We start from the raw sequence: 22016 nt of genomic DNA on the forward strand, positions 1-22016 counted from the left end.
CCAGCCAGAGAGGCAGACGGGACGGACATACTGTTTTGTTGTTGTAGTTGCGGCCAATAAATTTAAGTGACATGCGTTTTTCAGCGAGTACCCGCGGGATAAACTTCACTTAACATTCCAGCAGCTAGGGGCCAGAGGGCGGGGGGAGTTGTAGAGTTCGTGAGAGAGAGAGAGCAAGACAGCTGTAGTGATCAGCGCATCTGATATCATTAAGGGGCAACATCCTCGAGCCTAAAACTCGTGGCACCCTCTGCGGAAGTGTTTGGCTACGGGGTTTAAAAATAAATGCAGCTAACAATTTTATTGGATTTTGCTGCTGCTGCGTCTAAATTTAAACGAATTACGCCCAAAAATGCTCACGAGTGTTTTTCACGTTTTTCCGCCCCCGTCGAATAGCAACCACTTTGGTGGTGCGACATTGCAATGCTCTGTGACATTTTCCGACTCTGCTTTTGCTTCCTTTTATTTTCTTTTTTTGGGGCACGTTGTTTTCCATTCCATACAGCTCATTTACTTTGCACCTTTGTGTGTGTGTGTGTTTGCATTTGCTTTATTTTAAGCATATGTATTCGGATTTGCCTTTTTCATAAAAAAAAGGCAGACGAAAAAATATAAAAAATGATGCAGCTGACACTTGAAGATTATGGCGAATGTTTGATTTGAACTTGAAAATACCAGAAGAGCGAGTCAGACTGGTGGGGGTTAAAGGAAGTGAAAGCAGGCTGTGTGTGAATTATGGGCGCGATATCCGGCTTAGATGCCAGCCATGAGCTCCACAAATGTTTATGAAGTCGCTCAGAATAACAAAAAGCCACAAGACAAGGCATGTAAAAATCTACATATAAGTGTGTGTGTGTGTGTGTGTGTGTGTGTGTGTGTGTGTGTGTGTGCGTGTGTGTGGGTGTCTGTATGAGTGTGTATCTGCTTCAATTGACTATAAGTGTGTATGCAACGGTAAGGGGCAGCAGCAGCAACAGCTACGACGGCTGTTGGCCCTAGGCCTCACAGCAATTGAGTTAGCATTGAGTAGTTCAATTGAAGTACACTCGACAAAAATGCTGAGACCCAAAACGGGTTTCAGCAATTCGTGGAAGACTTGTTCAGAAATGTGGCCAGAGCGGCTCGGGACTTGTCAGAGAGCGAACGGCGAGCTATGTATCTATCCCGCTGTGCCGGCCGCAGCCACGCACAATCTGTAAAAATGTATCTGCAGCCCAAGCCCTGTATCTGTATCTGTATCTATGGACTACGAGTCATATTACAGGCCGAGCGTTGAAAGACTTTAGAAATTACACGAATCTCTTAGAGATCGGCGGAGTGCGGGTTATGGGGCACAGCCTTGAACTATGTAGAGGCATAGCGACTGACTGACTGACTGACTGACGTACGGACGGACGGACAGTCGGCTGACTACCTACCTTAGGCTACCAGAGCTTGGGAACATGACGCGAGCTTATTTTCTTATATAAGCACAGAAGAGAAGCCCTTCCGAACTGAGAATGGGAATCGAAAGCCGATGAGGCTTGGGTATTTAATAGATGCGTGATGTGATGGGTTTATTATGAAAATTTCAATAAAGCTGGGGAAAGGCTTGAAATTCTGTTGCTTATAAGACCAGGGCTGCGCAGCTGAATCGAAATAATGAAGATTTACACTAAATTTTATCTCTAAACTTTAAATCAATCAGAATTATTATAAGAGTTTAGTTCATATATATTCGAATCAGATTTATAAATCAAACCACTTCTGAAGGAAATGTGTATATTGTTTTATTATGGAAAATTTACTTTAATATATGTATATATCTTAAAATATTCTCTTTGTAACAGTTCTGCTGTGAATAGAAAGCTCGTCATAGAAGAATGTTCAAGTGTGTTAAAGAAGTGCTAACTAGGGGCTAGCTACAAGTTGTAAGCTGCGATAAGTTGGCCCAAAAACTAAAAGAAACAGTCGTGAAGATTGTCGATCATAAGCCCAACACTGCACAATACTCTATAAGACATAAAAGGTGATTAATTATTTTTCACTTTATGTTACATATTATATTATATTCTTTAAACTATATACAAATATGTACATACATATGTATATGTTGCTTGAAGCAACTTTTCTTCCTCAGCTCGTGCTCCATTTCTATTTAGCCCACACCAAAATGCCACTCATCAAAAAGTTTCCCATTGTAATCTTGTTTATGACTTGCCCTCCAGTTAGTTTTAATCAAAATTAATCACAATTCAAGTTTAGTTAGCTGCCCGACATGAATTGTATTCACGAGTTTCTCAGTGAGGCCATTAAGCGTTAATTGACTTGGCAACGCAATAAGCCGTAATGCTTGTGTCTTAACAGTTTCCTGCCAGCCGCAAGTTTATTTGTTGCGCCCCAAGTTTTGAATGAGGCGGCAAATATGCTAATTAAGAGCGGCGGCTAAGAGAGTGCGGCGGCATTAGCTTGACGTAATTGAGACAATAAGCTAAACTGATCAAATGAAATCCTGTCAACTCTGTGCCTAAGCCCCTATTCAATTACCGCGTCAGAGCCCATTGAAAAACGAATTAGCATTAGACGCTAGTCATTAGGCATTTAGATTTATGCGAACTGCTGCCACTCCACTCCAGCTCGAGATGATGTTGCCTCCTGCCTCCTGCCTGCTGCCTGCGAGCCGTCCGTGTCACATTTCGTGCCCTACGGCTGGGTCACAGCCTGGTTCAAGCAGCCGCGTAATGCATTTTACATTAACTTCTTGCTGCTGCAACGCGGAAAAACAGCACCACCACCAACAACAACAACTACAACAGCTGGCAACAATGCCAAGTGCTAAGTTGCAAGAGGGACGCAGGACACTCCGAGGCTCGCAGGCTGTAAGGGTCGCAGCACAGCGCCCAAGCGAGTGCCATCCAGTCTGCAACTCCTGCTCTACTCCTGCAACTTCGCCAACTGTGAATGGGTATTAAATTCACTCGGTACTCAGCACCTAAAGGTTTTTGTGTTTTTCTGTAAACTTTATATAACATTACACATACATATATATACACTTCTTTTTTACGACAGTTTTTTCCAACTTATTTGACACGTGTTAAGTTAAATAAGAAAAGTAAACCGAGGGCAGTAAATGTTAGATGACTAAAGTATACCCTATGTTTAAGGAGGCCGAACAGCATAAATTGCTAGAAATTGTGTACAATAAAAATAAAATATAATACGAATAATTTAATAATTTAAAAATACATTTATTAAACATTTAAATACTTTACTGTCTTACCCACTTCATATTTTGAAAGTCAAACTAATACGCCCTCAAGCATAATTGATCAAAGGGTATGCGAAGCCTTCCTGCGACAGCGCCTTAAAGTAGACAAAAGGAAATGCTGCAAACATTTGGCAACACTTAGCCAAAACATCACAAACAGCAGAGGTGACAGCGAGAGAGAGAGAGAAGCAATGAGAAACAGGGGTGGGTATGCTCTCCAGGGAAGTAGGGGGTAAAAAAATAAACATGAGAACAAAGAGCGGCAAGAATTCCCCTAAAAACAAAGGCAGCAAAAAAATGAAAATATATTCCCAGGCAGGTACAAAACAGCAGCAGGAGCATAGGGCACGGGAACAGGAACCAGGCAAGGAAGCGACTCTAAGGATAAACAAGTACCAAGCGTGCCCTTAAGAGAATGTGTGAATATGTGTGTAGCTATATATATATATATATATGTGTGTGTGTGTGTGGGTATGTTTGCTTAAGGCATGTCCTTGCCCTTCGCAGCTATCTCTCTCGAACTGAGAACAGACATTGCTGTGAATGAATGAAACTCAAGGCACAGCACAACGCAGTCATCATTCATTTCTCATATGCCGCCGCTTCACACTTAATGCTGGAGGATTTTTATGGTTTCCTGTATCGAAAGGCAGCGGCAGCCAAGCAAAAGACATCGCTGCGAAGCCCTGCAGGCGATCAAATTACAGCCCAAGGAGCACAGCCCACACGACAATCTCCCTCTCTCTCTCTCTCTCTCTCTCTCTCTGCGAGCTGCACAAATATTTGCATGCAACTGCCTTTTGCCGCCTGCTGCTGCAATGAAGATTTGTGCACATTTCCAATTCATTAGATGACCAGAGTCAGCTGCAGACACAAATTAGTGGCCGGAGTTTGTTTGCCTCTCGATAAGCAGTTAATTGCTTAAACAAATGAATTTGCCTTCAACAATGTGGCACTAAGCAGACCCGTAATTAAATTCAATCGCTGAAGTGCAAACAAAACCAACTATAGTCTAGAAATATTGACTAAGTCGACTATGAGATACCCAGCCGAATATGTTTCTCATGTCAGACTTATGCATCTATAAATAAACTAAACAGCTTTTGCAAAAGTTCTTTTGCTTTATGTCTTCACCATTCTATAAATTACAGGGTATATATAAATAGAAGGAAAAACACCAAATTTCTTGACACTAATTTATTTTTAGACCAGCTTGCGGGACAGAGCGACGGGGGCAGGCAGGTAGCTTTGTTTGCTGTGGCTCCACTCGATGGCTCCCCTGGGCCACATTGCAATTGTCAGTGGCAAATGTTTTCGTTATTTATGTTGATGTACAAATTTAGAAAGTTTCTGTTTTTGCTTTTGTTTTTCGATTTTTTTTCTGCCAGCATGGCTTTGCTTTTGTTTGTTGAACTTTTGAACTTGTGGTTTGTATTTGTTGGCAGCGTATCGCATGGCCTGCAGCCTATCGGTTGACAATTGCAATTGGAGTTAGTCGAGCGACGAGCAACCGCAAGTGCTGTGGCTGCCACAGCTGGCAGCAACTGCTGCCACTGCGGTTAATTAAAGCCCAGGCGACAATCAAATGCAACTAATGCCAATCGCCATACAGTAGTAGAAAGTTGGCCAACAGAGGTGCGATAGGGGCAGAACATCCTTTAACTGATGGCATTCAAGACAACAGCTAAATGCAGCCACAGCTGATGCACAGGCGACGATTAGCTTTGCCACGAGTTGCATGCGGCAAGGTGCAGTAGCTGCCACAGCGAATGTCCTCCCCCTCAGCTCCTGTGCCTCTCTGAACACGACCCAAGTGAAAGGCCGGCTCGCTCACGGTTTTGGCCTGAGCCTATGTGGGTTCAAACTATGTCAACTTTCCCGCGAGCAAAAAACCTTAAGAAAACTAGAAAATCCACCAAACGAAAATAATACAAATTCGTTAAGAATGTGACGCTGCGCTGGAGCTTTAAGAGCTGCAACGCCGAGGGGTTGGCTGGCTGGCGTAATTTTAGCAAAGATTGCCAGACACTTCATAGCAGACACTGGCCTCCAATCCAATCCCATGTCGCTTATCGTTGGCCATTAAGTGCAGACGAGGCGCAGATAATCACAAGAGCCTCACCGAGTCGCTGTCTGAGAGATGCAAATGGATATGGTAAGAGGTGCTACAGAAGGTGTCTGTCTGTCAACGACGCAGCAGCAGCAGCAGCAGCAGTTGGTAAAGCTGCGCCTGCATTTAGCGCTAATCTCAACAAGCTCAACTGCCGAGCAATCCATGTGTCTGCCATGCCGAGAAGTGTGCAGATCCTTGAGCTTTCAAGTTGCTGCAATTGCCAGACGAACGCTCCACCCCCACACCCAGGCTCCATCTCTCGCTCTCTCTGTCACTCTCTCTGGCTGTTCTGCATCTAACTCAAACATAATTATGTCACATTATGCCACAAACGCGTCGGACAGAGCAACTCGTTAATGCATCTGACAAACAGCCAATGGAATTGTAAACAGCTATGGAAAATAATGAAATTGTAAATACATCGGATTGTAAACATTTGCGCTGTGTCAAGCACAAATATTTGTCTCTCAACTTGCGGGTTTAATCATGAATTTTAAGTATTTGTTGTAGTCTCCTCACATACCCTGTAGCTGCAGCAGCTCGGGTAGCATGTTAGCCAGCACAACTGCATTATTATAGTACATAAATCTTGTATTTAAATAAATATTTTTTATATGCAATACAATAAAATTAGGCAAACAATATTCAGTAATTACGAGACATTTGAGCCATGGGAACTAAGTAGGTTAGCTTGGGTTACACAAATGGCAGAGGGTGCTCAATTGGCCTATTGTAATAGCAGAAGGTGTAAAAGGTGAAGGCAAATTGGATGGAATCTACGTTTCTCATTGTAATTAGAGCCATTTCAAAGCAGCTGAAATTACAGAGTATCTTCTATTTCATAACTCAAACACAATAACATTGTTTTCTTTTTTACAATTATCTATATTTTTCAATATATATATATATAAATTCAATTTTGTATTTCTGTCAGCACTTGGCGAGACATTTGACATTTCACTGTCCGCTTGCAACAGAACAAACAAACAAATAAATAAAACTGATAAAAAACATAGGGAAGGCAAACACAGAGAAGGAGAGATCTTGTTGAAACTGTTTCCCTGGGAATTCGAGATGTTACAATTATGTGTCTTAAAATACTGGAATTGCCTGGCATAAATTATAGAAATCGAAATGGAAAACGATAAGCGCCTTGATGACTGCATTAGGCACGCTTTTAAATCTGATTTGGGAAAGTTTTGGTCATAAAAAATTCTATGGTCGAGCCCAAAAATGTTTACGATATATAAAACAGGCAGCAAAACCAGTTAGTAGCTCGTCTAGGCGGCTAATAGGCTGGCTCATTAGACGGGCATTTAGTTTTATCACCTGTTGCTAGTTCTCTGTGCCAATAAAACCTCACACACACACATACACATATATATACAAGTGCCAGTAGTTACTCTTATCGAGCTTATCAAAGGTCACGCGGCTAATGTCAATAATTGCAATTCTGTTTTATGAATCGATTTTACAATAGCTATCAGTGAGCACTACATCGAGAGCTTTATCGCAATACACCCTTGACTTGTCTCTACATCAAACTAATTTTGATTTATTGATACCCTGTAAGATGCGCTGATTAATGAGACCCAATTGTGCCTTGGGTTCTACCAGCATGATGAAGGCAGTCCCAGCAAATTAATTTCACTTCTCCAATAATCAAGCAACAAGTTCAAATGTTCTCATCAACTGGGAGCAACTTGCAGATACCCTGTAAAAAGTTGCCGCACTATATATCTAGACTATAATTGACTTTATAGTTTCCGAGCTAGTCTCTAATATGCCTACATAAACATAATTAACGTATAGATATTATTTAGCTGTAATGCATCCATTACGCTCAGCCATTATTATCTCCATAGGGTATCTGAGATGAGGAGTCCTCTGGCAGAGCTCCCCGCTTGCTGCTGAAGACAATTAATTATTTGTCGCATTGCATTTTCATTCGATATTATGACAGTTTTATGTGCACATGGCTTGGCCGGCGGCTCGGTTATTAAATTGAAATTGAAACATAAATTAGGCAACAGATGTTCATAAAATCATTTATGGCACTTGTCATATCAGCAAAATGCTACGAACTGTTTTACGAGCTACCAGGATCAGCTGTGCGTAACTGGACACGCCCGCTGATAAGGTGGACCTTCAGGCAGAAGCTGTGTCTGGCCAGAGAGCCTGACCACATGAAGCGAGTTTTTAATGTCTTCTTTCCGCTTGGGCATCTCCGAATTTCCAATGCCAAATCAATTTTCGAACTCATAAATCTGTTCGAACCGAACCAAAAATCAATAAAAAGTTACTGATAAAAGTAACAATAAATTAACCATTGACATAAAGCCAATAAAAGAAGAAGAAAAGGAAACATTAACGGAGTGGCCAATGCATTAAAGAGTTCACATAAATCTAAAGTTGGCATAGAACCGAAGTTAACTTTGGCTGAGCCTAGCACATGGTTAAGGGCGAAGCAAACTTTTAAGAGGCAGCGCCTAAGATTAGTTGGTAATTTGTTTCATTAACAAATCCATTAATTTATCTTGTATAAGTTCACATTCACTTCTTCCTATGCGCATCTGTGGGCATCAAAAGAAAAACATTTTCCCACCACCAGAAGGCGACACAAGAAAACCAAATTCATCAGGCCGTATTTTATGCTCTTTCTTCTTTTTTTTTTTTGTCTACTCAGAAGGCAGTTAGCGACTACACAATACCCTAGAATACAGCTCTAGCTGCTGTGTATCTATGCTATCATATATGTATTTTTTCTTTTGGGAATTGTTTCCATAAATGTTTAGCCTTGTTTTTTTTCTCTCTCTCTCTTTTAATATGATGTTTTCAGTTCTCACATGCCCTTTGGCTACTGGGTATTCGTATGCTTAAAAGAAACTGTTGCCGCTACATAAAAAGCGCACACGCATCATGCTACATGGAGCGTCCAGAGATTGGAAACGCCACGAGAAGCTGACGGCAACCCATTTGCCCCACTCGCATACGGCAGACAGTAAATCAATGACACCGAAACTTTGGGGCAAGTCCAAACGAATTGCCAGTCGACGGACAACTGGCAACAAGCAGTGGCAACAAGCAACAAGCTGTGGCAGGCAGCGGCTCATCATCATAATTAAGAACAAATTCATTTACACTTTCCAAATGCTGCACAGCGGAGGAGCTCAAGGGAGGCGAAAGGGGGCGGGCCCTTTCATTGGACTTGACATGTTTTGAGCGCTTGGAATTTATTTGTTGTATGCTGTGCAACAAACTGCATGCGACCCGGCCGGCAACCAGGGGGGGGGGGGGGAAGGCGTTGAGATTGTCGCTGAAGCGCAGCAACAGCTGTGTCCCTTGGGGAAATTCGGTTTGTTTTCATGTGCTGCGGATCTGCTGGAAGTTTGTTGAACTCCGGATTGCAAAACAAGCCGCAACAAGGCGAAACAGTTCAGCGTCTGCGAAAAATTATAAATAAATTGTAAGCAGCACGCACATATGGGCAAATCGAAGCAGCGACGCCTGCCACGAACTGGGTCAGCTCTGGCTCATTAAAATGGAACCTATGATCGCTGATCTTTTGCATGCGTTGCGATGGCGTAACAACGGCTGCTTACTCCGCCCGGCATTCTATTGTTGCAGCTAGCGTTCAATTAATGCAGCACACGTGCGGGCACGCCCTCGACGCGGCCCAAAAGTGGGCTAAACAGTTCGTTAATGTTGCCATTGTGCGCAATTGGAAAGCGGCATTAAGACCCAAACTAAACTGCCAGGTTGCACTTCCGGTTGTGACAGTTTTAAGCGCCACGGCGCACCGGAAGCGCGCACGCATAAATATGAAAAAATTTGTATACATACATACACATACACATGGTAAAAAAAAAAGAAAAAACTCTAAACACTTTCATGCTTCCAACAATGCACAGCACTTGAAAAATCTCTACATCAGTCTATGAAGTGGAACCTAAACATAAAGTTGAAGTTGGGATTTGCTTTCAGCTCGTGATATACCCTTTACTTTTGTTTGGTGCACGCATGTGTGTGTGTGTGTGTGTACATTGGGGTGGGTAAATAGGAGAGCCCTAACCCTAATGCTGTTATATAAGACTGGCGTATAGAGCCCTTGAAAGTCTACCATAGGCTCTGATTGAAATGAGTTTCTGTGTTGTTATTTTCACACGGCTTAAAAGAGCCCGAAAAATTCACAAGATACAAATTTTAGTATGATATACATTTAGTTGAGTCTAGTTATAATTCTAGTAAAGATAGTATATGTAGTATAATACATTATTAATATATTACCTTGAATTCCCCCAGTTATAATAATTTTCCCATATAATTAGATCAGCCTAAATCTCTCTTGCATTACAGAGTATCTACTAGTCGTCCTGGGCAATTCCCAATTGCACTTAATTATGCTTTAGACATTTTTATTACACATTTGTGAGAGCAAAGCGCAATCAGCAAACCATTTGATGACATTTTGAGTGCCTGTCAAATGGTTTGCAACCCTCCGACTGGGCTGGGCGGGTTGGCTGGAAGGGCAGGGAAGGAAGCCCTATTGAGCCACACAGAGGCAGCAGCTGTTGCACCGCCAAACAGGCAACAGACTGACCCAGTGCGAAATCAATGGGTGAGCAATTGAATTGCATACAGTCAGCTTCCGCATCCGCATCCGCATCTGCATCCGCATGAGCAATGCGCGTCAGTTCACGGCTCATTGACGTGCGGCTGCTGCCAAACAAAAGAGTCGAATTGACCCAATTGATGCATCGTTATAGATTGGGCGCAAGCAGCAAGCAGCAGCAACAACAACAGCTACGTGAACTGTAAACAAACATTAGGCAAGCCAAAGGTTGCATCCGGGCGAAGCGTATCTGACAGATACAAGTAGCTCACAGCTGGGCCGAGAGGCTGAGCCAGCCGACTGCCAAGGAATGTTGTCGCTGGTCGTTATATCCGCCCGGCTTATAACATAATTTACGTCTCTTCCGCTTGGCCGCATTGTAATCTGAAGACAGCCAGCCGAGTGGCTTTTGGCCAGGTCTGCAGCAACTGCAGCTACTTCCAGCTAAATGTATTTCTCGACTCGTCAGTCTAACAGTTCCCTACAAATGCCCCTCGATTCCTCCTTACTTATTTCGATTTGCCCTATTGTAATTGCATTTCGTGCTGCCAGCCAAGCAACCAACCAGCCAACCGGGCAGCCAGACAAGTCAAGGCAAAGAGCCGGGCCAACACGATTTCAACTCAAATTCAGTTTGACTTTTTTTTCGGGCTGTATCTGTGCATCTGTGAAATTCATAGCTCTGGCAATGTCTGCTCAATATTCGTATCTGAGAGTCGGCATCTTTGGTGGGCAACATTGCCTCAGATTTCAATCAGTTGGCAATTTTTATGCGAGCATCAAATTGTGGCATGCCGCACAAATGGAATGTGAGCTTGGTTTAAGGCAGCTCTGCAACTGCAGCTGTATCTCTTTATCAGAGCATGCGGCTTAAGGTTTACTTAAATGTACTTAAAAGCATAATGAGTGGCTGCCACCCCTAATTACACACACACACAGTCACATGCAACGCCCTTAAGTGGCACGCATGCGCTCCTGTCTGGACACCACGTGAAGGATTTCAGCGCGCAGACAAATCTAATTATGGGTTACAGTGTGCATTTAGCGTAAATGATATTTGCCTCCAGCTCCAGCTGCCACATAACGCATGTGCCACATGGCTGCGCACAGCTACACCTACGCCCACAAACACAAACACACCCACACATACACTCACACACACCTGCAGCTTGAATTTTTGAAGCTTTACTGCAGAACCTCCCACTCCGCCCCAGCTCCAAACGGCAAATGAAATGCGCATGACTTGACTTCTTTTTTATATGTTTCTGTTTCTGTTTTTTTTTTTTTTTTTTTTTTTTGGGAAAGTGGAGCTCGGGGTCCCACGCACTGGGCGCTCAGTCGCCGTCATGTGTTTCCTGCTTAACTCGCCCAGCGACTGATGCATTGACTGGCTGACTGACTGAGCGAATGACGCTGCTTAATTGGCCATTACCAGCGCAGACGTCGCTAAGCGGCTTTTGGTCTTGCGCAAGTGGGGAACTGAGACAGCCTGCCACAGCAGGTCTTTGTGTTTAGCAAAGAGATTCTCGAATTTCTAGTTTTCAAATGAATTTCGAGTGCCTGGCGTATGCAAATCGAGTGAAAGCTGCATGCAACAAGTCAGAGCACAACCTTTCCCTTTGCCCCCATCCCCCATTCCTAGCCATGCAGCTTAAGACATTGACAATCTATGGGCTATTTGATTGAACTTAACCCAATTGCCAAGTGGCAGGCATGAAAAGTGAAAATGCAGCAAGGAGTCCTACACAACAGTACCTATTGTTGTTGTTGTTGTAAAGGATTTTCATCTGTGTATGTGTGTGTGTGTGTTTGTGTGCTGAACGTATTACTATCTCGTGTCTAGTCTGCTGTACATGTCACGTCGTCTGGATGCTCTTGCCAGTTGTTAACATGAAAAGATAAACATCGGAAATGATGTCAGTCAATCTGCCTCTGCCTCTGTCTGTGCCCCACGACATATCGGTCTCGCTCTACCTCTCCCTCTCGCACACAATCTCGCTTATAGCAGCGACAAAACAAGAAAATTCAGAAAATATAATCAAAAGCCGGCAAATGTCAGTAGTTTTACATGCAGCAATCAGAGTAACAACAACAACAATAGCAACAACAACTGTCTTTTGTTTCGGCTGAATTGCATTGCAAGTTGACTTTGTTGTGGATTTGCCAGCACTTAACAGTGTTTGTAAATGCTGGAAAGTGTTAAATGTTAAAATGCACACGCGATTGCAGCGACTGTCAAGACGAGGCGAAGAGGAGAGCAGAGAAGGACAGAAAGACGCAGTGTATAAAGAGAATTAGAGGAGAGTAATGTAGCCACATGACCATATGCACATACATTTATGTCTATGGATGTGTATGTGTGCGTGTTAAGCGTATTATTTATTTCTACACAGTTTTTTAGAAGCTCATGACAGCAGACAGCAGCTGGACTCTGGGCCTCAGTGCAACCCCTATAAGCAGCATGAGGCAATAACAAACCAAGCAATGATCTATTGCTGCATTATGATAAAGAGTACATGTATACAATATTTATTAAAGAGCTAAAGCAAGTCTGGGAAATTGAAGGATGTACATAAATCCTTATGAAACCATATATATATAAAATATAAAATATCAATTTCAATAAAAGGCTAACTATATATTATGTATAAAAACCTATAAAAAACTATAAATTATATAAAAAAAAAAACACAAAATATTTTTAATTTGTATAAAAGCCAAATTAAAGCTAAAAATAAGTCTCAACACTTTCCACGCACAGTTTTTAAAGCTTCAGCATAATTTTTATCGCCCAAGCGTATTATGACGTAAGTTTTTTATTGTCTCTGGGCTTAAATATGACATTATGTGACAAGATAGCTTATTTGTAGGAAAATTTATTAAAACACTTTCTGTCAATTATAAAGATAAGTATATTATGTTGAGGATATAGCGACATAAAACCTTTCAAAACAATTTTATGTAACTATAAATAATAAAAATAAAATATATATACATATATATCGTATATCACTTAGAATATTTGAACTCGATTTCTAAGCTAGATTCTTCAGCAATTTAAGACATTTTAATTTAATTTACTATCGAGTTATTATATTGTAACTTTATATGTTCGAATAGATATCACTCACTAATTTAAAATAGTTGCCCAACTCAAGCACCTTGGCAAGTCGCTGTGGCGCAAGGTATGTGATAGTGAAACAGGTGTATACGATAAGATATCGGTGTGGGGACGATTACAATAATTAAGTAATATGTTAGCTTAGTTAAGCACTACAGTTGCTCGCCGATATTTCAGCTCACGAGTGCAACAATCTATTAATACGATCTGATCTAATGCTCTAACAGCTGCCAGCGACAGGGTTGTTAAATCAATGCCTCATTAAGTCCGTTAAGCACACCCAAAAAAAACTCTGATTAATTTGCATATTGCGTGTGTATCAATGTGTGTGTGTGTGTGTGTGTGTGTCTGTGTGCGTGCTTGATAAGATCAACGCATCAGCTGTCGCGCTCGACTGTGGCATGGCACAGACAGAACTTGTTTTTCTGCCACAAACAAAACAATTTTCGCACTGTCGCGTCCTCAACTCGTCCTGCAGCAGTTTAGGGAGCGTTTCCCATTTTCCCAACTTGCACAACAAAGCAAAGACACGCACACAATTACAAAAAAAAAAAGGGTTGTTGCAACAACGTAACGAACTCTTTTGGGTAGCACCTTTTGCGGTTACCTTGAACTGCTTTTAGGGCCAGGTAGTGAGCGCTCATCCTTGCTTGCGTGCCCAGAACTTGATGAATGAGAGAGTGAAAACTGAAACATAAATTGCTGCTGCTGTCGCAATGTTGTTGCCGCTGTAGCTGTTGCTGTTGCAGCCACTGCTGCAATCAGCCGTCCGGAAATCAACATGCAGACAGTGCAACAGACAGCCGGACAGCCGGACAGCCAGACAGAAACGGCATTTAGACAGACTAACAGGCAGGCAGCCTGGCAGCCAGGCAACCATCCAGGCAGGCAGACAATGTCATAAACAGTCGCAGGACAAAGTGTTCTTCCTTTCACACACACACGAATACTCACACACACTTATGCAATGTTGTTGTGCGTAATTGAATTCAAGGTCTGCGCGCTGCTGGCAGCTTTTGCCAAAAGCACTTGAGTCGCCTGCACGCTCTGGGCCAGAGTTTCCGAGAAACAAGTTAAAGTTCTTCTTCCACACAGCCAGCAGCGGCCAAATGGGCTATGAGAAATTCCAATGGGTTCGAGTAATGCAAGTAATGCCACAACGCTGCTGCAGGGTTTTGGTAACTCCTCTCCGCCTCAACTGCTCTTTATTGTTGCTCTTACTGTTGTTGTTGTTGCTGTTGCTGTTGCTGTCGTTGCTGTGCGTTCTGTGGCACCGTCGCCGTCTGCGCTTGATTAGTGCCGCGCTGTTTACCTGTGGGACGCTGTACAGGTTTCTGGAACGAATCTATAAACTGAAATCGCATGCCAGCGCATTCCTGTCTCAGCAAGGGCAACACAATTGCAGCCAAAGTAAACTGAAAAACTGAAAACTGGAAAATACCAACGCACAATTTTCGCAGAGTCGAGTCTGGGTAATGCCCATATGGGTTTCGCCTTTGTTCTAACGCCTACAAGTATCCTGTTGTCTATCTGCCCACGCCGCATGCCACATGCAACAGCCAGTCGCAGCGACCCTCTTGCCTGGCATACCATTTTAATGGGCATATTTAGAAACACGTTTGGCTTTTATAAATTAAATTTAAATGCCATTAAATCTCAACTGAAACCAGGAGATTGCAGCCAGCTAAGGTGCAAGCAGTCGCCAGACTTGGGGCAACATTCTCATGTAAATAAATACACACCAACACACAGACATACACGGAGAACATATAGATTAGAAAGTCGTCGTGCGGCATGGAGACAGTTTATGGCTAAGAAACAAACTGAATTTGACTGAAACTCCTGCATGCGGCAAAATGCGGGTGTTTTGATTCTAACAAGCTGTTTATAAGGCCGTCGGCGAACTTGCAACTGCAACGCTCTTAGCTTTTGGACTATTTATTGCAGCAGCGACAACAAATCACATCCGCTGCAGGCAAACAAACGAAAGCAACAACAAAAGAAAAGCCATTTATGTGTCACGTTTTGTATACCCTAACAGAGGGTATTTCAATGCGGTCATTGATCAAGAGAGATGGAGTTAGATATAGAAAGGGACGCAGATGGGGAGGGAGTGAGAGCGAGAAAGGGAGACTAAGAATGGGGGAAGTGAGGAACAGAGAGAGAGAGAGAGACAGAAAGAGAATGAAAGAAATAGAGATACAGAGAGAGAAAGAAAGAAAGTGAGAGTTAGAGAGAGAGAGAGAGAGAAAGAGAGAAAGAGAAAGCGAGAGGAAAATAAGAAATGAGAAGAGTGATATATAGAACCATAGAAGAAAAGATAAAAAGAGATCATATATCAATTCATTGATTATACAACGTATTTATAATTAACTTTAAGGTCGCACAGGTATTTTTCTAATACCTCTATCTCAGCTATCTTATCTCTATTGTATCTGCAGATAAAGATTGTATTTGCTATATATTCTGTAAATAAGCCACTTCGGAGCTTTTGCATTACCAAAATTGAATTTTAAATCAAACATTATTTTATATGTAACAGAAGATCTGAATATCTACAGGGTATTCTGTCGTCATCAGCTCGATAAATGTCGTTTCAGTCGTTGCCTTCGACTACATCCACAAGACAACAAATAGAAGAGAACGGCTGAGGCACATCAATTTAAAGTTTTTTTTTTTTATGAATCGATTGATCGGATCGAAAAAGCGCCGCACTTCACAACCGAAAACTAAGACCCAAAGCGGCACCAAACGATATGAAACTCAAGGCAACGATCTTTGGCTGGTTTGGTTTGGGGCAAACGTCGCGACGGCTGTGAATGAAGCCCGCTGCAATCTGTGAGTATTGACGACGTTCTCGACTGATGTCGGTTGGTTGGGGCAACGCATAGCTTAAAGTTCAATGACTGAAAGGTGCGTTGTTATTGTTGTTGTTGCTGCTGATGTTGTTGCTGCTGCGGTTGCATAGAAATGCATCAAACTGAAACTCCGGCAGCGACTTTACGAGCTACGAGCAGCTCCATGCGGCAAGCTGAAGCTGGCAAACGTGCAAAAATGCAGCGAACAGAGACGCAGACGACGACGATCGGCAATCAATCTGCAGATTCCAGTTGCCGTTCTTTAAGGCACGCAACAAGTTTCTTAGCCGTTGAACTTGTGGCCTTAACTGCGACGACGACGACGACGACGACGATGACGACGTTCGTGCAGTTTTCAGCTACATTTGCTGCCCAAGTTAAGCAAACAACGCAGTGCAAGAGGCAGACGAGGAATGTTATCTGCCAGAAGAGCAAATATAGCATAGAGCAGACCGGATAGGTTCCCAGGTGCCCCAGCGATCCAGCCTTGCCGCTTAGGCAACCTGACGATTGCCACACGCTGCACGGCACAGGTTCGTCGAGACTCAGTTGCAGCGCTGACAGGGCGCATCTATATATGTATCTATGCAAGTGTTTATCTCTATCTCTATCTGTATCTGAATCCGTATCTGTATATACACAGTTTAGATGTGTGTATGTCTGTATATATCTGGCTGGTCTGGCTGCGACTTTGCTTGGTTTACATTTCGGGTTTTCGCTTCAAGTGAGAACAAAATGCTGTTTGGGGAAAATAAACAAAACAAACAGAAATGAAGAAGAAAAATTAAACGAAAAATGATTTCAACCAGCAAACTAAAGTGCCCACGCCCCACCGCTGCCCCCTCTTGCCGCTTGAGGCAAAAACTTGGCTGCAACAATCAAATGCTCATCAAGCGCACTTGAAATACAATAATGCGTCGAATGCTTAAGACAAAAGCGAACAAGAGAAAAAGAACAAGACTAAAAACCAAAACTAACAGACAATAACGCACAGTATCTGTATCTGTATCTTTTCATTCTTTTTTTGGGTGTGTATCTCATTTTTGTTGGTTAGTTGAAATTATTTGGCCGTAGCACGCAGCGTGTTTTTTCCTTAAGGTTTATTTTCGTTGGCTGGTTTGTTTAGTTTTGTGGCGGCACACAGACACACACACATATTCATATACACATGTATGTATGTATATACACTCTGGCAGAGCGACATGTTGCAGGTGGGAACAGGTTTTGTGCGCTGCTCAGATGCGGGCCATATCTTTTGGTCAGGCTGCGCGTAATTTATTCCCACTGTGGCTGCAATTACTTTTTTTTTTGTGGAACAGAATACAGCAGCAAGCAATAAAAAAGCTCACAAGTCGCAGCTTATATACTCTCTCTAAATATCGGCAAACATTTAACTGTTACTGCGCTGTTAATATGTCCATGCTATGGCTCTTCTTTGTTTGCATTTTTTCCTGTTAGGAATTTTTATGTGGCATGTGCTGGCTATAAGCGATTGGCAAGTGTATTTGATGGTATTCAATTTGCCAGGCATTGGCTAACACGTAGCAAATTAGCCTAACAGCCAAATGCCATGTGTGCGCAAAACTATAAGCTGCCCATGCACACCCACACACAGACACACACACACATCACAGACACACCCGCGCATACACACGGATGTATGAATCGTGTGTGTTTTTCACATATCAATTGTGCCAAGTTCCCAGTAAATGGCCATCCTTTGGCCAAGTGGATAGCGGTCATGTTCAAAGTGCAGCTGCCTCCATCAGCAAGCAACAACTCAAAGTGCAAACAACAGCGGCCGCAACAGTAGCAGCAGCAGCAGCAGCACCAGTGGCAGTATCATTCACTCATAGTCTAGTCACGTATGCAGCAGGCAGCGCCTGCTTACATGTTGCCGAGCAATATGGCCGATTGATAGAGGTAGCAAAAAAACAAAAAACCAGAAAACGAAAAAAAAAACGCAGCCAACGGTAACAGTTGCACGCCCCTCACTGAGTAGGCAGCCTTTGGCAAAAAGAAGCACCCCTGCCAGCGCCACGCACCGCTGCACAGCCCCCCTCGGTTTGAGGCAACTGCGGCTTAGTTCACATTTGCCCACAAATGGCAATGGCGATGGATGTCGCGCTGTAATGGCATTTTCTAATATGGCCACATTAATGAGCGGCGCTGAGCAACACTGGCAAAGGGGAGGGGGCAGAGCGCTCGTCGGCAAATGCCAATTGCAAAATTACCAACTACCAACACATGAATGTATGAGTGTGCGTGTACGTGTCTGTGTGTGTGCTACGTGCATGTAATTATGTGCTTCTCTTGTTCTGAGCGCTTCATACCTGAGCAATTAGCGCGCGCTGCCTTGGCATGCAGCAGAAACAGCAGCAGCAATAACAACAGCAGCAGCTGCCTTTACTCAGCAGCTGTCAGCTGTCAACTGTGAGTGGCGAGAGCGAGATGGAATGTGCGCTGTTGCAAATCGATCGCATTCGATCATCTGGCAACACTGCACATTGCGGTAATTCATGAAAAAACAGCAGGAAACAAATGACAACTGCAAAAAGCTGCAGTCAGCGTCGCCAGACACACGTAAACTTTTTTTTTCAACTTTTTTATTTCTCAAAATTTATTGCACAGGCGCAAATTTCCAGCGAATAGCCAAAAATAAAAAATGCAAACATCACGAAAAAAGGAAATACATATAAAAACTAGAAACTGCTGCGCAAAGACAATTTAGTGCAGTTCGACAGGCAGGCAAAGCCGAGCAACTTGTTGCTACTGCTACAAATCTTAGAGACTTTGCTGCATTACACGGAGCTGTGTGCAACATAAATGGGCAAACACGTTGGCCGCAATTTAACACAAGGTCGCGAAAACAATGAGCCAAAGCAACTTTAGCCGCTTATCTGTAATTGTAGTAGCAGCTAATTGTGTGAACAGGCCACAGCCCCAGCTCTTACACCTCCTCCCACAACAGGAGAAAAGAAGTGGAAGAAGAAGCTGAAGCAGAAAGTAAACAAGGTGTTAATTTCGCGCTTTGCTTTTGCGCCTGGCAAATTGAATTTAATTTACAACAAAGCAAACGAAAGAAAAACGCAGTCCAGATAAGATTCCAGCACGGCCCATTGCCAGCCACACACACACGCACACGCTCACTCTCACGTACACCCACAAAAGCTCCACAGGCACGCGTACCAAGCAGCCGCAGCTGGGGGTGCAAGGCAGAAAGAGATGACACGAGATAAGCTGCCTTGTGATAAACGCACTTGACTTTGCCAGCGCGACTTGCTATGAATGGCAATTGAAATACGCATGTATACATACATGTGTTAGTATATAGGTACGTATGTGTGTTTATATGCATCATATACAGTGAAAGCTCTGCTAACGGACATCTCAAGCAGCAGACTGAGATATTTAACCGCAATTTTTCTCATTCTTTTACTCTTTTCTTGCCCAAAAAGTTTATTAAAAAATTTTAAAGGATTTTTCGTGGAAAAATCTTGAGGAAATGTGAGTTAAAAAGAAAATTTAAATCGCTATTATTATGAATGACATTCGTTCAAAAGAGCTTTAACTGTAGTATATGTATGTGTGTGTTTGCAAGTCTCTAAGTTAAAGCAATAATGTTAACTGTTCTCTTCTGTTGGAATACTTACGAACTGTGACCATTTTCGGATCGTAGGCACATACGCGCCGCTCCACGGCCGTTATTTTGCGCTGCACGCGTCCCGCCCGCTCGCCCACTGACTGCAAGTCCCGCTGCAGCTCCTCGAAGATGTCGCTGGCAATGAGCACCAGGCTGGCCAGCTGGCGCAGCGCATTGCTTAGGGTTATGTTGCTGATCGAGTCGAATTCATAGCCGGAGACGATCCTCGTCGCAGTCGGCGACTGCGGAGCGCTGGCGTTGCGTGCAGGCAGCGCCACTCGGTGCTGGCTTGGCTGCCGCGAATTGGGCAGCGACTGCGAGGCACGCGACCGTGTTGGCGATGTGGGCGTTGTGGGCGTGGTCGAGGGTAAGAATTCGACATGCTGCTTCAGTTTCTTCATGGGCAGAGCGGCCGGCGGACGCGGCTCAGCGTCCGAGTCGACGCCATTGGGCAGCCCGTGAATCAGCGCTCGGGTTAGACTGGGCGAAGTGGGCGCGCCGGCGTCCGTCTCATCGGGCGACTGCTTATTGATGCAATTGTTGTTTTTGCACTTGCCCGGCAAACAGTGGAATCGCGTGGAGGCATGCCCCAGGCTGGCGGCGGTCGCTTGTGCCACATTCACCGGCTGCACAGTGCGCTGTACAAAGGGCATATCGCTAGCTGATCCACCCGTTCCTCATTCAGCTCGGTGCGTCTCCAAAGGCCAATAAAAAAACAAAACAAAAGGCAAGAACGCGCAACGGGCTCAAAAAATCTCACAGCCGAAACTGGTCAAACAACTTCTGGAATTGGAATCCTCTGTAATGACGACGACGTCGACAGCGGCGGCTCCTTCCAACGTTCGGCGTTGTCTTTGGCTCTGCCTTCGCCTTCGCCTATTGTTGTCTGTTTTGTGCTCTGCCGCGATGCTGCGCCAATATAAATTCCTTTGCTTTTGGCCGTTTGCTCCAGACGCTCACACGCACACACACACTCGCACGCATAAACTAGTTGGCCACCTTAGAGCGAGACTTTTGGCCGGGTTTTTAATTGAATGTAAGCCGAAACTACACTCACACACACATTCGCACACACACACGCCGGCGTTTTGGGCGGTAGTTATTTATGCACTCTGAACTGGTTTATGCTTTGCACTTCGTACGTACACGCCGAACACGATTTGGTAATAATTACGATTTTATTGCTTCTTATGTTTCTCTGGCAAGCGCTCTTCTTTTCTTTTCTTTTATTTTATTGCCGTTACGCGTGTTTGCCGCTCATTCACAGTCGACACATCATTCAAAAAGGTGCGCACAACAACAACATCAACTACTGCGACAGCGCCTACGTCCGCGCATACGTCCTGCTCGTTTGCCGGTCTTAAAAAAACTGTTACCAACAAATGTTAATGTTAATATCGGCAACAAACTGTTAACCTCAAAAGAGGCGGTTATGCATCGATAGAAATATCGATGATAATTTTACTTATATGTGCACACTTTACCACACTGTTTTTATACCGATTATCCAACACTTAAAAACGAGCAGTGTTAGTATTTTTGTTATGATTGATTATTTTTATATTTTTAGACTACGGTCAGTCTGTCAATAATATTTTGTTGTGCGTCTTCATTTTCTTTTCTGATCAAACGTTTTGTAAGTTTATTCAAAGTCAGTTACAAATTAACGAACTGGAAATTGTTGTTTACCAACATGCCCAAGTATTACTGCGATTATTGCGATACATATTTGACACACGATTCACCGTCCGTTCGCAAAACCCATTGCACGGGCCGCAAGCATCGTGATAATGTGAAGTTTTACTACCAAAAATGGATGGAGGAGCAGGCACAGCATCTGATCGATGCCACCACTGCTGCATTTAAGGCGGGCAAGATTACAAACAACCCATTCGCTGGACCTGCGCCTGGCAACAAACCGGCAGGCGTTTCCATACCGCCACCCAACATGGGAGCTCCACCGCGTCCAGGCATGCCCAACATGCCGCCGTATATGCCACCCATGATGAATCCACTGATGGCACCCACAGGAATACGTCCACCGCCCATTCTCAATCCGATGGCCATGATGGGGCCGCCTCCACCGTTGGGAACGCTGCCTCCACAAATGATGAACGGACCAAAATAATATAGAGCATGAAATAGTGGATTTAAGTCAATAAATAGTTAAGACCAGTTACAAATACATAAACCATTTGTAAAAATTAAGTTAAAGAAAATAACTTGTGTTTTAATCCAACTTCTCGCATAAATGTGTTTAAATGTATTTATATATTCAAAAAGGCCTAAAAAATACCGGGAACGCTCAAGAATGTACTAGATTTGTTCAATATTGGCAGATATGTATATAGATCTGCACTCTTCGCACACAGCGAGGGGCAGGCTACACGTTTCCATGAGTTTGAAAGCTGTCAGCTGTTGG

The 22016-nt window shown here is 43.4% G+C and overlaps 2 protein-coding genes across 4 annotated transcripts in view; one reads left to right on the top strand and one right to left on the bottom strand.

Moving 5' to 3' along the window:
• Window positions 1–20979, bottom strand: part of gukh (NHS actin remodeling regulator GUK-holder) — a 45043-nt gene extending 24064 nt beyond the window's left edge. For 2 of the 3 annotated variants that reach the window (XM_018015844.2, XM_018015850.2), the window contains exon 1: window positions 19605–20973. In XM_018015844.2, coding sequence (XP_017871333.1) covers window positions 19605–20247 — 643 coding nt within the window. In that variant the 5' untranslated portion in view covers window positions 20248–20973. Of the gene's footprint in view, window positions 1–19604 lie in introns of all 3 variants that reach the window. The other variant, XM_089476515.1, reaches the window with a different exon arrangement.
• Window positions 20980–21152: 173 nt separating this feature from the next.
• On the top strand, window positions 21153–21816 carry snRNP-U1-C (small ribonucleoprotein particle U1 subunit C). The gene has a single exon (XM_018015970.2). The coding sequence runs from the start codon at window positions 21288–21290 to the stop codon at window positions 21720–21722; it is 435 nt and encodes a 144-aa protein (XP_017871459.1). The 5' UTR covers window positions 21153–21287; the 3' UTR covers window positions 21723–21816.
• The last annotated feature ends 200 nt before the right edge of the window (window positions 21817–22016 follow it).

The sequence above is a fragment of the Drosophila arizonae genome, chromosome 2 (genome assembly GCF_054131065.1).
Source record: "Drosophila arizonae isolate 15081-1271.41 chromosome 2, UAZ_ARI_1.0, whole genome shotgun sequence".
Classification (NCBI taxonomy): Eukaryota; Metazoa; Arthropoda; class Insecta; order Diptera; family Drosophilidae; genus Drosophila; species Drosophila arizonae.